Raw genomic sequence first — 15,329 nt, 5'->3', positions numbered from 1 at the left:
TGAGGCTGAGGGTAATTTGTGCCAAAGGATCCACCAAATGTGTTACGTGAGCAGCAATGTAAACGCTGCTGGGACCTATGTGGTTAAACTATTCCAACACCAGGGATATTTAATCCATTTTCCCCCTAGATTTTGGGTAWTTACTGGGCAATTCATCCATGCAATACACAGCAGCAGTTACTGTGTGATCCATTTTCCTTAGTGACCACCAAACCCCCATGAACCCAGTGAACAGCACACCAACAAACAGTACTGAGGAAAAAAAGGTGTGTCTGAAATGGGGCTGGAACAGATGTGTGCCAGCAGTGGAGATTTTGGGAACATGCTCCAGTCCTTCTGTAGCTAAGCTGTCTCCAGCCTCTGAGAACTGGGATGGGATTGTGCTGCTCCTTGGAACAGCTCACCAACACCTCTAAAATCATCTGGAACCCAAAAGCCAGAGAGGGGACAACAYAACTGCAAAGAATAGACCTAATGAGGAGAAAAAGTCAGCAGAAGGAAAGAATGTGGACACACAGCAAACCTTTAAGGGCCTTTCCTTCAGCTGTTTGCATTTTGCCCATGAGCTGGAGATTGCTCTAACAGCATCCAGCCCTCACAGCATGTTTACACTGTTTCCCAAATGACTACCATAGAAAGGTTTCTGTACAAACCCCCTCTCTCTTTTCCTGCCTGCCACTGAAAATGTCACATTTGACTGTCTTTATATTTTATAATACATCAGCCAGGTGYTGCTCCTGCCAAAAAAGAAAAAATCTTCTGCGCATTCCAAATTGCAATAGCTTACACAACTACCATGTTATTCACTTGTTTTTAATAGGCTAAGACACTGAAAAGAGGAGAAAATGTGTTGCCCACTAAGCACTATGCAACARCTCCAGCCACCGTGTGCAATTTCATTTCATACATCCACCTCTGTCAGGAAATAATGTTTCTCCAGCTTAGTGAAGGAGCCATTTTCATGTCCATTCTCTTTGCTGGAGCCACTAAAGGAAAATCAGAGCGATGCACTTTTTAATGACTTYGGCATAACTAAAAGAAAACTTAACTCTATAAAAGGAAGCCTGGTTTCTGTCCTTATTTGGCAGTAAAACATGTRCTGATTGTGAGCATGGCTTGAATACAAACTACATTGTAATTGAGCTGTACAAGCAWTTCAGCTTTAAGATGGCACTTCTAATCTTTCTCTGTTGTATGATCCAAAGACTGTGATGACTTAAAATTAGGAGTTTTCWGTTGTTTACAAGGCAGACTTAGAAAATTGAAAAGCTTATTGATTAGGAGCCATTATTCATCCATAAATTAAAACTGAAGCTATCAGCAGGGTTCTACATTGCTTTCAATTATGTTTGGATGCTGTGCTCCTGTATTAGTTCACATGTTTTGAGAAAAATACATTGTACCAGCTAAATTATTACTGTACATGAGGCAGCAGCCAGTACAGCCCAATGTCCTCTCCCTTATTACAGCTTCAATTGGTTGTTTTAAACAAAAAATTCTGTTCCAGTGTGTTTAGAGATAGGATATCCTAAGGGAGTTTTCTTCTATTGCCCAACAACACTGGCCTGTGTTCTAAATCCTTTCCAAATGCTGTCTATTTTTTTTTTTTAACTTTTTGCTGCCAATCCTTGAGGCTATTSCTCCTCTTCCAGGCCTTACTAAGTTCTTGGCCATACCATTCTCTTCATGGGGTATTTCTTTTCCCATGGGCTGTGACAGTACRACGCAAAGAGCAAAATTTAAAAGCTGGAAAAATTAATAGGGAAAAAAAATCATCCCTTACTCTTAAATGAACAAGTCACAGAGTTTAGCTGTGGAAATTTCCCAGGCAAAGTTCACAAGAGATTGGGGGAATAYTGCAAAGCAGCACCACCACCCATCCTTCTGCTCCCTGGGGACACTGGCTGCAGGACATGGACATGGGTGACAGCCCAGGTGAGCCTTTGCCTTGTCTCATCTGCCTGAGCTTGTACAAGGTATTTGAGCCCAGAGGACTTCAGCATTCCAGCCTCAGGGATAAACCCCACTGGTATGAGCACAGTTTAAACACCTGGGCACACGGGGAAAGTCAGATTGTGTATCAATTGGAGAGAGCAGACGGTACATTGACCAGTTTAGACAAGACTCAGTCACTCAGACACTAAAAATGGAGTATCAGGCTAGAAATCTTCACTTTAGGTAAAATTTCTCTCAATAGGTTGATACAGAGCAGAAAATTCACCTGCAATACAAACAGGRGGTAACTACTTTTTGATCAGCTTTTGGAAACAATGGAATGAATTTTTACCAAACACCAGCACTGCTCAGAGGCGYTTGCAGCTGCTGGCTTGAGAGTGTCTCCAGCTGCCTGGGCTGTGCAGGAGGAGGGAAGCTTTATCTCCCTGATAGAAAAATTGGGGACCTGCCAAGGGATGATGTGAAAGGATCCATTCATCCAGTGGCCAGCAGTGGGACTACTTATGGGGCTCAGGGATTAGGCAACCTTGGCAGACAGGGATGGCAAATCTGCACTYGTGTCCCAAAGCATGTTCTCTGATGCACAGGGAATTTATGGTAGAAATCCCAGAAAAAAAAAATAAAACATTGCAATAAGCTAAAAGATATTTAGCTGTTTGTACAAAGAGAACCATTGAACATTAAATGAGTTTGTTATTCCTCTGATGGAAGGACAAGTGACACATTAGCTCATTTCATTATTAAATTAATATCAGCTTAGTGTGTTTAATTGATCTAAATTGTTCTGATCCAGCTGAAGCTGGAATGTTTGAATCAGCCTGATGCTGGTGTGTCATAATTCATCAGTTATTTTCCTCAGCCAGCTCAGGGAATTTGAGAAGACTCAAGTGCACCAGGGGAACAAGGAGGCACAAGAGACCGACAGCTTTTCCCTGCTCTTTCTCTCCTCTTTTCTGCACTAACTCTGCTGTCCATCACTATTGCCAGCTAGAGCTGAGTCTGCCAATCACTCTGACACTCTGCATTTCCCAGACCAGGGACTCTCCTGTGAAAACTGTTGACTTGGCTTTAAATATTACTTCTCACAGTATTATTTTTTACTACCTGCTATAGAATTTCTGCATGCACAAGACAAATGCTCGTGAGGACTTAATTTAAACAGGAACATGRCAGAATTGATAAATCTAGTGACAAGAGTAAGAACAGCCAAGAAGAGAGAGAGACCTGTGTGTTATTCTGCACTGAACATGTGACTCAAAGTGTCACATTCACAGAATAAAGGGAAGACCTGGTGACCCAAGCAGAATAAAACAATATTTTTAGATGCAAAACCACTGGGACTCAGCATATGGAGTTGCTGGGAGTGCTGTAGGATTGCTGTTATGGTACAAAACCAGCAATAAAGAAACAGCCTGCTTAGTGCCTCTCTCCCCACAAARCATCTTTGACATTGGAAACGAGTCAATCTGGACCAAGAAACARCCATCCTCAGAAAAGGGTTTCCTTCTCATTCACTTCTTTTTCCTGGACTAGGGATTTCCTCAATCAGGTAATGATGGAAAACCATCACCATACAGTGATTCTCATTGCTTTGGTTAAAATAAGGTAAGGAAAGGGCCAGCTCACCTTGCATTGTCCCTCCCATGTGATTTCAAGAAGTTCATATCCCGGTACCTGGACAGGAATGCCACCAGCTGGTCATTTGTCCTGCAAGAGAAAGTACAAAAGATGCATAAATTACACTGTGAAAACCACTGTGTCTAAAGAAATTTAAATACTTATGGTTCTCATTTGGGGACCATTCTCAGATTCTGAAGGAGGTGGTTCCTGAAAAACTTCCATCCTGCAGCTAAACTTCAATGACTCCCTCTGCTCAGGAAAGMATACTTGGAAGGAAGCACAGCTTTATTACACCTTAGCAAATTTCTTATCAACCCTTGGCAGGTATTTTAAGCACTGTAACAGAGTATATATAAAGCAATACTCAACACTTTTAAAGTATGAAAATCCAGCTGTGAGATGACTGCATCGATAGTCCCATTTTACATGCTTTGCTAGGTATTTCCTAGGGAATTTGGTTCAGTATCTATTGGCATTTTTTATTTGTTTTCCCTGTGTAATAGAGAAAAGGCCAAGGTTGGAATGCATAAGGCAAGAGAATTTTGATGTCAAAAAGGCAATGTAATTAATAGGAACAAAGGAATTTAGAAGGTTAATTCCAATTAGTATGACAGGCAATCCGACAGCAGCATTTTCAAAATTTCAGCTGACATGTCCAAGAATGTRTTTACGCTTGACAGCTTTTGTGGTCTGTTATTTCTTTAACAATGGAGAAAAAATGTTCTCTATTTATCTAGGTCAGCATATTTAGGAAAACTGAATAAATCACATTAAAAAGATCTTAATCTCCTGAACAGCATTCAAACCCACAACCTTATAGATACAACACCATTTAGGCAATGGTCTGTAATGAAGTTGATGGCAGAAAAGTCAAGATAAAAGAGCTGTCAATAGCACCGTATCTTGAAAACATTTCATYATTGTAAGCCACAGAAAGCCAAGTTAAACCTGAATGTGCTTAACTGTACAAAATGTGTTAAAATTCTGGAGTCAGGCTGCAACAACCTGGAAATGTTATCAGCCAAGTAAACTATTTTCATAATCTCATGGATTTTATCTAACCAAATGAATGATCTGTCAATCAACCATCCTGACAGACCAGGCTCCAAGACCCTCCTCCTGTACTCCCTTATGGGAGCTGCAATACCTCCCAGGGTCACTCTGCATCTCAATTTGGCAAACTCAGAAACTGCTTTCTGTATAGTAAGCTGTGCAGATTTTCACATTTGCTGCTCCAGTGACTCTCCATCTTCCTGGGATGAATAGGCATTTAGTGAATTTACTTAGCAATGCTTCCACATGAAATGGTTTCAATGGCTGACATCTTCGGGTGAGTTTCTAGGCAAAAGCTGGCATGCAAWGATGATCCTTAGAAATATAATCAAGTTTGGAAGTGCTTGAGCTTTAATTTCCTTACAGGATAAAAGTCAAATCAACCAAAGTAACAATCCACACCACTCAATAAARCATCATCATTTCTAKATCACTCACCAACCTATAYTCAGCAGTACTTTACCAAGTGTATYGGGATTTGGGGCTGCCATACAAACTTCTCATTGCTTCTCAGTTTTTATATAATTCTTATAAATGTCCCAATGATGCTTGATAACTGACATTTTCCCTCTTCTTGAAAACATTGGTGGTATCTTGGTCCTGCTTTGAACATTTTTAATTTTTGTTTTAAAGAATTCATACAGAGTTTTACTCCTTGTCAATTAATATGCTTCTTTTCATGTGCTGACAATGTGGAACTAAAACATGATAGTTCCATTTGGTAAAACTTTCTAGTTAATTGACATTTAGATTTATGCAGTCAACCAATTCCATGCTCAGCATGGCAGCACTCTGAATTTTTATTAAGCTTTCATTCAGACTGCTCCTTCTGGCCCCAACATCATGAGGATGCTGCACATCACCTCTGACATTCCACCAAAAGACATTAAGAAGAAAATCAAAGGCAYTGAACATGCTGTAGATGTCAATGCATTTGCTAAAATCCTCCTCACCTTTCAGAAAACTTTGCCTTCTGGGGCAGATTTCCTAAATGCCTCTGGCACAGACTGCTGCCACACTTSCTCACATCTGGCAGCAAAGGAGTCTCTGGCACCAGCTATTTCCAGTGCCTCTGGCACTCCTTTGGAGAACGACTGGAGRCATGGGCCCATTTTTTCTCTAAGTAAGGCAATCAAAAGCTGAGATTTTCAGCKGAAGACATCACTGGGAACAACAGCAACTCCACACAGCAAAATTAAAGTCTGCTATAGCTCCACAAATTTCAGGGATAATTCACKGAGCATAAATTTGGCACAAAATCTTCTACTAACCATCACGGTAAAACAAAAAGTAACAAGTGCAACATAGCCTTCCTAAGAAGGAAATAAAGTCATGGGGAGAGGGAGGGCAGTTCATGCTACTGATTAAAAATACTTCAGTATTACGTATCACATTCCTATCAGTTTCCCCAGTGTGTAACACAGCACGAATACAGATTGAGRAAAAAGCCTTTCTGCAGTTTGGTGCCTGAGGCTGGGGCTGATGGATGAATTCACAYAGCTCCCACCTCTATTTCCTTTTGCTATTAAACTCACTTGGAGGGCAAGGCACCAGGGAGAAGGATTAGTCAGCTGGTTACCTGTGTCACTGGCAGGGAGGGAGGCGCTGTGAGTGTAGAGAGGCCGAGAGAAAATGGGCATTTTCAGGTGAGCAGCACACGGGGAGAAATGGGAAACCAATCCTCCAGTGAACCAAAAGTGTAGAGAAAGATTGTGCACGTGGGAGGGCTTCATGAGAGGATGACAAGTGAAAGAGAGTGATGGGGAAACAAAGCAGGTTTGAGTTCACAGGCGCAGATTTGGTGTTCAGCAAGGACAGGGCTGCCAGCTGGGACAGGGTGCCATCTCCCCCTGACTGGCTGAGGTCACCTCGGTAAGGTCCTGAGCAAGGGTGGACAGGGGTGGCAGGGCCACTGTGCCCTCCTGCTGAGATGCCACCCAGCAAAACAGATGGGAGCACTGGGCTGGGCAGGCAGTGGGGCTCCAGGGGCTGCCAAAGTGACACAACCACAGCACTGCTCAAAGGGGACAGAGCCAAACCCCTGGGCTGCAGCTCTGCTTGGGGTTAGGGTCAAGACTGGAGTGCCAGGTCTAAGGAAGAGAAAAGGGTGAGGGTATATCCAGGAGGGAATTCAGAAGATATTGCCAAAGCAAAGCAAGGTCTGCTGTCAGTGTTTCCTCATGAGCAGCTCTGGCCTGGGACGGAGGCGTCGCAGACTGTGAACAGGCAAACCCAGCACTCAGTTAACACATGCACATGATGAGCACTGCAGTAATTTCAGAATAGGGCCTATGCACAGGGGACTGAAGAGAAAACTGAAACAYTGACTTGGTGTTTGCATTGTCTGAATACACTGGAGGGCTGTGCAGAAAGCTACACAGAGTCCCTGCACAGAAGCACGGCCGGACACTGCTGAGAACAAAGGGCAGGGCTGGTCTTGCTGGTTTGAAGCAAACCCTCCAACCCTGGTGACTGATCCAAGCAAGGAGCTGAGATGCCCTCAGTYTGCAGCTGTGAAAATAGATTAGGAAAGTCTTTGGAGGATATGAGAAAAGGAAAACAAGAGATTGTTACTTTTGGAAGATAGTGATGGTTAATAAAAATATTCTTAACACATGGGCAATTTGAAGGATGTAGAGAATAGCAGTCACTTCAATGGGTTTATGAATATGCCAAAACCTATACAATTTAATAACAATTTGGCTAAGTGAGATCAAAAGTTCAGAAGCTTTTGGCAGCACACAGGTATGGAAAGGGGAAGGTTATGTTTAGCCTTTGATATCCATCACATAACAAAGATTAGCATGGCGGGCCTTGCTCAGCAAAGCTGATTCCCATAACAACAGTCATTCATAAAACACACCATAAAAATGAGAACAAGAGATAYGATTTCAGAGGCCAACTGCATGTGGAAGGCTCTGGGTGACAGTTAATACCTCTGCTTTTACAACAGTGTTGTCTTAAATGGTTTGTTTTGTCTTTCTAGTCAGGTTTAACCTAGGAACAAGATAATGGAAGAAAACTATTGCCKTAGCAGCTCAGCTCGCTGGAGTGTCTGGGAGATTAGAGCTGTGCTCCAGCACCAGGCTGCCATCTGGGCTGGGAATTCACACCTGTGCATTTCAGAGTGTCAGCCTCCTGCACGTGGCTGCTGCAGGCACTCATCAGTCAGCACCGGGGATAAAGCTTTGMCAGAGCTCTATGATGCTCAAGACATTCCATTAGCAACACAGTCATCTCTGCTGTGCTTTCAATTACTGCTTCCCATTCAACCATTGTCTGTTTGCTATGGAAAAGAAAGAACTAGCATAGTCAAAAAGGAGTGGAAGTCTTTTTTAGATGTCACACTGCTGAATAAACCTCTTCCTAGTRAGAGCACATAAATGCCTGGGCACAAAGGAGATCTACTGAGAGAAAATAGAATAAACTCCATCGTCTGCTTCCTGAGCCACTCCACAACTATTTTCTATAAATTCAAGGCTTCAGATGGCATTTATAAAATAAATAAATAAGCCCACTGCTGAGAAGCAGCAGCACATGCTTAAATGAAAATCCTAAAGAGACCGTATAAGAGAATTCCACCAAGGATTAATGAACAAATGTGATTAAAACTATCTACAGCTCTGGACTGCTGCCAAAAYGCTGCCAGCAGTATTTGATATGTAAATGCTTAAAACATTTGCTGTGTGTACTGCCGTTGATGCAAAGCCTCTATAGAGAGTTTCTCCATCTAATTAGAGATATTGGTTTAGCAAACTTTGGAGTCTATAAAAACCCTCAATGTCTCATTATTCTTTTAAAATAGAATATTCATTTGTTTGGAATGTTTTCCAGCTATGTCCCATGAAACCCTGAAAAGCCCTTGGCTAACGATAAACTCCAGCCCTGTATCAGCTAATAAACCCTACAGCTTTTAGGATAATAAAATTCTCACCACATGCACTCATTAAAACTTTGTAACTTGTTGTTTTTGACTTTCTTTAAAAATTCACTGGGGAAAAAGTAAATCACTCAATTTCCAATTATTTCACAGCACAATTTCAACACAAACATTTAAAATCTCGGGGACCTTATCAAACACACCMCACAATGGTGCAATCCCTGTGCCTCTGATAAGGTGAAGGCTGAACAGCATGTGCTGAACTCGGAGCACACTTGGAGCTCTCCCACAGAGATGCAAGTTTCCCACTGTATTGTCATAAATCACTTCATGGGTAAGGATCTACACGTCCATGTGCTCAGAATGCGCAATGATTGCACACGAGGTCAGGAGCTGAGAGCTTCCTTTAACTCATCTTCYATCTCTCAAGTACACTTACCAAGGAAACTTTTGCAGGGAGACCAATCCAGTTGTAACTCAGAATGCCCATCTCTACCACAGAGATGTCACCAACTCACCAATGTTTTGAGATTTAATTCACTGGTGCTTACAAAACATTTTTAAAACATCCCCTCAGTCCCAGGAGTACCTCTGAATTGCTCCTAGAATTCATTTGTCTGTGACAATGACATTTTCTCAGCATCCCTGCTACTGCAGTAAAAAGTAAGAAAAACACTATCCATATGACATTTGTCATATGCAGCTCTTTTTCTCTGATTTTTAAAGCAACTACAAGTTGCAACTTACTGTAATTTAGGGTAAAACTATGAAATACATTAAGGCAGTTTTCTTTTCATGAATCTAATTGTATGCAATTGCTAAGTCTAGATTATTTGTATTCTTAACAACAACAAATACAGCGAAAAACACTTGAACAACAAATGCTTCTGAAGCACCTTCCAAATGTGCAAGTGCACAAGACCTGGTACACATGAAAATAATCAAAGAAAATCAGCTACGTGCAGGATGACTTATTCCCTAAATAACCTGGTATTGATGCATGCAGCTCAGAGGTATTTTGCTAGAAAGGACGGAAATGTTTCACCCTGATTTGTTAAACAATTTTCTATTTATTTTTCTATTTAAGTTTATGAATCATCAGCACATCACCACCGTGATTTATTTTTTTCCTCTTGCTGGTCCAGAACTTGAGTGCCTGACAGATAGCCTTTGCCAGAAAGGCCTCTAAATGCCTATTTCAAATAAATATTTTCAAGTAAAGGCAGAGACGTGTGTCTAACTTAGATAAGGGGTAGAAAACTTGTTAAAGGCACATACTGTAGTAAGGCAAAATTCCTCTCCCACCACATTCACGAGAGATGTCAGTTTAGTTGAACTGCACGAATGAAAAAATGCTTATTTTTATCAGTGTTGGCAAAACCTGTTTATCAAGCCTTGCTGGCATTCCCATTAGTTGTATCTGGAAATTAAAATAATGCAGATTAATGCAGAGGAAATACAGCAATGTGGGGTTTGGACTCTTCAACTTACTCCCTGATCTAAAATGCTTGGCRTTTTTTGATAAGTAGCCCAGAGATTAATAAAATAATATGATTACTCAGCATTCTGTCAGCTCCAAACACAGAATCACAGGAATGCTTAATTTGAGAAAGACCTTTAAGACCATTGAATCCAGCACTGGATTCAACTGAAGCCCATCCCTAACCCACATCCCCCAGTGCCACTCTCCTAAACCGAGGTGCCAGCCTTGAGTACGCAGATTTCCTTTTGGCATTGATGCAGGTCATATTCACAAGCAGAATTCCTATTCAGGGGCTTGTGAAAGCAATTTATGAGAGAGAACTGCCACATCTGCCTGGAGCAGAGGCAACTTGTGCAGTCATATTATTATGGTCTGTTTAGAGATATCTCTGGCACATTCATACTTTGTTTGCAGACCTTTTTTGGCTTTTGATCCCACAAACACAAATCTAAAAATTGAAATAAAAAACAGCCTAASATACTGTTTGAATTGTTGTTCCCTGGTGGGATCAATGGTTAAATATTGTCACCTCTGCTGGGGTTAACAGCCATAGGTGTGTTTGGGGTTTCTTTTGCAGACAGGATGCAACACTCCCAGCATTAAAGTGGAAGGTGCCTGACTCTGGTCCATWGGGGGTGAGTGGAGGGCTCAGGATCCCTGGCAGCAGGAGCTCAGCTCTGCTTTCCCCTGAGCAGCACCATCAGGGATTTGTTCTTGTTTGTCTTTACCCTCCATGCTCATGGCAGGCTGTCCAAAGACAAGACAACAACAGGCACCACTCTGGCTCAAGCTGAATTCCTCCCAAATTCAGGATMCAATGGAGGAGAGGCACCAGCCAGGTGGGGCCAGGTGAGCCTGCCCACACTGGGAAGAACTTGTCACATGCAGGCAGATGAGTTCCCACAAAACACAGTGAGGACAATGCTCCTCTCGGTCACTTTAGCTGACCTWCCACTAATAGCTGCCATTAACATTCCAGTCAGCAACTTCCCAGGGTAGCTGTGCTTAGGATAAAAGGAAAGAATTGTGATTTTCATGGTAAAAATGCACCAGTTTGGTGGATGCCATCAGCAAGTCCAAATGTGAATGGTTTTAACCTTTTTCTATTAGGAGTGTAAGGACTGACAGAATGCAGAGTGTGTGGCTAATGAACACAAGCTACCTGCTGACAATTTGGCACAGAAAGGCTATTTTAATATCACACTGTCAAAGATCTATCACATTTTTCATTTCCATCAATAAGGAAGCTGAGTGTTGACGCAAAGGATCATTTTGATAGACAGCAAGCAGGAAGCAGCAGTGCACCTGAAGAGGTTACCTACACAGCTTCAAACCTCGCTGCTGTTTACACTGAGATGCATCTAAAGAGCATTCATGCCCAGAATGCCTAAATTTAATGAGGTTATTTACTCAGTTTTAATCCTGTAAGGAAAAATAACAATCTCTCTTTTCAGTATATTTCTGTTTAAAAACTTTTATCACAGTAAGGCCTTTCTCTCACTAGAAAAAAAAACAACCTAAGGAGTAACCGAAACATTAGTATATGCACTTTCTGCCCAAAGTGCATGTTTGAAGAAAGCAGTGCACAAATTAGCCACATTTTGTTCCTTAAAATATAATATTTTTAGTACCTTCAATAGTGAGACAAATTCCCTCTTGCAAGTCCTTTAATCAATGGAAAAAAAAGCTTTGTTCTATATTCCTTCCTACTGATAAAGCATTACACAAAAGGACTTTATTCTGTTTTCATATCTGTAATGCTTCAAAATCAGTGCAGTGCACTCAGTGTAAGCCAGACCATAAACCCAGCTCTGTGTTCATGAATAGGCTAAGGGAGATCATAATAAAGGTTTTGTGGTGTTTCCCAGTTCAGAGGCTGTGAAAATGTGTTGTTCTATGTGTGGCACATGTTAACAGATGAAAATCAGCACTGTCTTCCCATCACTGAGAACTGCTCTGTCTTTCCCTGTCCTGTCTCATGGTAGGTAATTCTCCACCAGAAAAATTCCCAAGCAACCATTTCTTTCCATAAGGCCCATCCATTCTGTCAGAGTGGCAGCAAAAGTAGATTCTGCCAATTATTAAAGACTTCTAACAGCTGCTGGAAAGTATTTGCCAAGATAATTTATTTTTCCCAAAGTTGCCTTTAYCTGTTATTACAATAACAAGCCATTSCATTTCTAATCACTGCCTCAATGCAGGGATCAATATAGAAAACTCCAAATTTAGCTACCAAAAACTCTTGATAGGGTCATGGTCCCAAGGATGCCAGAACATCACTTGAAAGGATGCAGCWCTACAAAGAGTTAAGACAGACAGGATTATCATATCTCACAACAACATCTGAGTTCATTTAATATCTGCTGAAAAGTATCTGAAAAAAAAGATACTTGAAAATACTTGACTAACCAGCTGCTAATACCCAAGGATATTTAATTATTAAAACTAAACATGATATAATTTTAGCTTTATAAAAGCACTGGGATTTTATTTAGTACAGAATGATGCTCATTGCTTTGTGTTTTTCCAGTGTTTGTCTGCTGCTGCATATTCATGTAGAACCTCATCTGCCTACACGATACATCCCATTTTGATGAAAACAATAATCACTGATTAAATAAGCAAGTGGAGTGAACTGCAGAAATTATCAAGTTCATTACTCAAATTAGTGAGATTTTGTATGAAAGAAAAAAAATCTAGATATTGGGCTGAATAGGAACTTTTTGTTTGTTTATACCATGTATATTTTACATGGCTTAGTTTCTATTCAGCAATTTTTTTCACCATTTCTAAAATTAAATTATCAAGAGTTTTGTGCAAAAATAAAATAAATTAAAATTAAATATGAGCACAGATTTAAAGTAACCACTCACTTAATTTAATTTATACATTCCCACATCCATCTGAAATTTTATTTGCACAAATCAATAAGAAAAATTATTTGCTAATTGTTGAAAAATGATTTGATAGTTGTTGAGCAATTATAATTAAAAATGCTCACTTTCTTCCAAGAAAGTGGGAAGGAAGAAACCTCCTTCACCGTGCTCATCATCTCAGAGCTCTGCCTGGAGGAGTCTCAGTCTGGGGGTGCAATCCCACTGTCCTGCCACAACAGAGACCCTCTGGTGTCCCCAGGTGTCAGCTTGGGCCAGGTTCTGTGCCAGGTTCTGTGCCAGGGGTGGATCCACCCAGCAGATCCAACCGGGATTGAAAGACCATCATTGTGGGCTGYGTGTTCCTCAACCACTGCAGCAGTCTGGCAGCTTAAGAGAAATCTTTGCTTTTCTGCATACAGCTGTAAAAGTGCCACTTTCCCAGCTTTAACCTTTAACTTTGTAATTTCTCAATTTCTGAAACATAACCTGCTCCCTCTGACTGTGCTGACAGTGACTCACCCCGACAGCCCACCCTGACCAGGAAATCAGAGCCATCCCATCCTGTCCTGCCCAGGACACTCTGAGAGCAGCACGACCAACAGACACCAAGGACAGCACACGAAGGACTCAGAACACGCCCTCCCTGCTGAAGCCACTGTCACAGCCCCTCTGCAGGGCCACCACCCTGCTGAAGCCACTGTCACAGCCCCTCTGCAGGTTCACCTCCCTTCTGAAACCATTGTCACAGCCCCTCTGCAGGTTCACCTCCCTTCTGAAACCACTGTCACAGCCCCTCTGCAGGGCCACCACCCTGCTGAAGCCACTGTCACAGCCTTCTGCAGGTTCACCTCCCTTCTGAAACCATTGTCACAGCCCCTCTGCAGGGCCATCACCCTGCTGAAGCCACTGTCACAGCCCCTCTGCAGGGCCACCACCCTGCTGAAGCCACTGTCACAGCCCCTCTGCAGGGCCACCTCCTGCTGAAACCATTGTCACAGCCCCTCTGCAGGTTCACCTCCCTTCTGAAACCACTGTCACAGCCCCTCTGCAGGGCCACCACCCTGCTGATGCCACTGTCACAGCCNTGCAGGGCCACCACCCTGCTGATGCCACTGTGTCACATCCACTTACCCCAGCAGGGAGGGAATGGCAGGCATGTTCCCACATGGGACGGTCCAGAGCCTCTCCAAAGCTCACCAGACACATTCCCTGCTGCTTTGAGCCGATGTTTCACATCAACAATGAAGCAGAAAGTGCTCATGCTAAGCTTGGAAGCAGCAGAGAGCTGAGACACCCTCCTGCCACTGGGAAAGGGAGCAGGAAAGCTCCCAGGTGTAACTCAGTCAGCACTGCTGGCTCTTGCCATGTCCCTGTCTAATTTGCAATGTCATCCAGGACAAAAATTGGCCAGCTTTGTGTGACATTGCCCTGAGAGCAGAGAGTTCTTTGGATGCAGTGGGAAAGATGGACCTGGGTAAAGAAACTTTTTCTCCCATCTCACACTTTGTAAGGAAAAGGTCAGAGGGACTATACATTCATCCAGTGAGCTTCAGCATCCTACTGGAGTCATCCCAAGGGAAGAGKGGGGGACTCCTCTGGGAAAAGGCCTTGTGGTGCCCTCTGTGCCAGGATTGCCTCCAAGGGCTCTCCATGCACCCAACCAGACACAGCTGCTGAGACACTTCCACAAACTCCTTTAAAAGTAAAGTGAATTTTTATAAACCTGAGGCTCCTCCTGGCCCTGCCACTCCCTTTGATCCCTGAGCTGCTGAATCAACCTGTCGGAGTGCATCAATTCAAAGGACCAGAAGGCAAAACAGGGAAAATGGGGTCAGGCTAATGGGATTTAACATTAATTCTGCACCARGCCTGAAAAGATGGAACAACAAGGCCTGGGGGGTGAAAGGGATAATGAACTGAGAGGTGATGGAAGGGAACTTAATTGGTTTTAACAACAGAAGGTCACATTTTGTTACCTTTATTTGGGTTGAGCGTGATCTTATTTTGACAATTTGTGCCAGATGACGACTTGCCCTGCTCTTGGTTGGGACTGTTTTGGAGTAAGTCCATGAAGAATGCAGAGCTGGGATATGGGGCACAAACAGGCAGAGARGATGTCTGCAATGGGAATGTGCAGCCCCACTACCTGATACTACTAGGGCTGGGGGGAGCAGAGTGGCAGCCAGCACAGTCTTATTGCATCAGAGGAGAGTCAGTGGCTCACTTCAGCTTGAGAAAAGACACTGGAGAAGGCAGGTGAAGTTCAGTTAGGTCTGTCACCAGTGATCTCCAGGCACTGCCAAGTGGACAGGCTGTGCCCTGGAGCCATATCCTGGCTGCCCATCCCCTCCTGGGCTGTAGGGGTTCACAAATGATTCTCCAGGCCCTTTGTGATGGAACCCAGCACTGGCGTCTGTTGACACACCACAAGTACCAGTTCCCCACAGAGAAGAGAGATCAG

General features: G+C 42.8%; 1 protein-coding gene across 2 annotated transcripts in view; it reads right to left on the bottom strand.

Annotated features, from left to right (window-relative positions):
* Positions 1-15,329, bottom strand: part of XYLT1 (xylosyltransferase 1) — a 162,745-nt gene that overhangs the window by 33,478 nt on the left and 113,938 nt on the right. For both annotated transcript variants that reach the window (XM_057384736.1, XM_057384737.1), the window contains exon 5: positions 3,583-3,663. In XM_057384736.1, the coding sequence (XP_057240719.1) occupies positions 3,583-3,663 (81 nt within the window). The remainder of the gene's footprint in view (positions 1-3,582; positions 3,664-15,329) is intronic.

Source organism: Malurus melanocephalus, unplaced genomic scaffold (assembly GCF_030028575.1).
Source record: "Malurus melanocephalus ecotype Western Australia unplaced genomic scaffold, MMel_1.1 scaffold_742, whole genome shotgun sequence".
Lineage (NCBI taxonomy): Eukaryota > Metazoa > Chordata > Aves > Passeriformes > Maluridae > Malurus > Malurus melanocephalus.
Note: the sequence above shows the minus strand (reverse complement) of the source record. Positions and strands in the feature narration are given on the sequence as shown.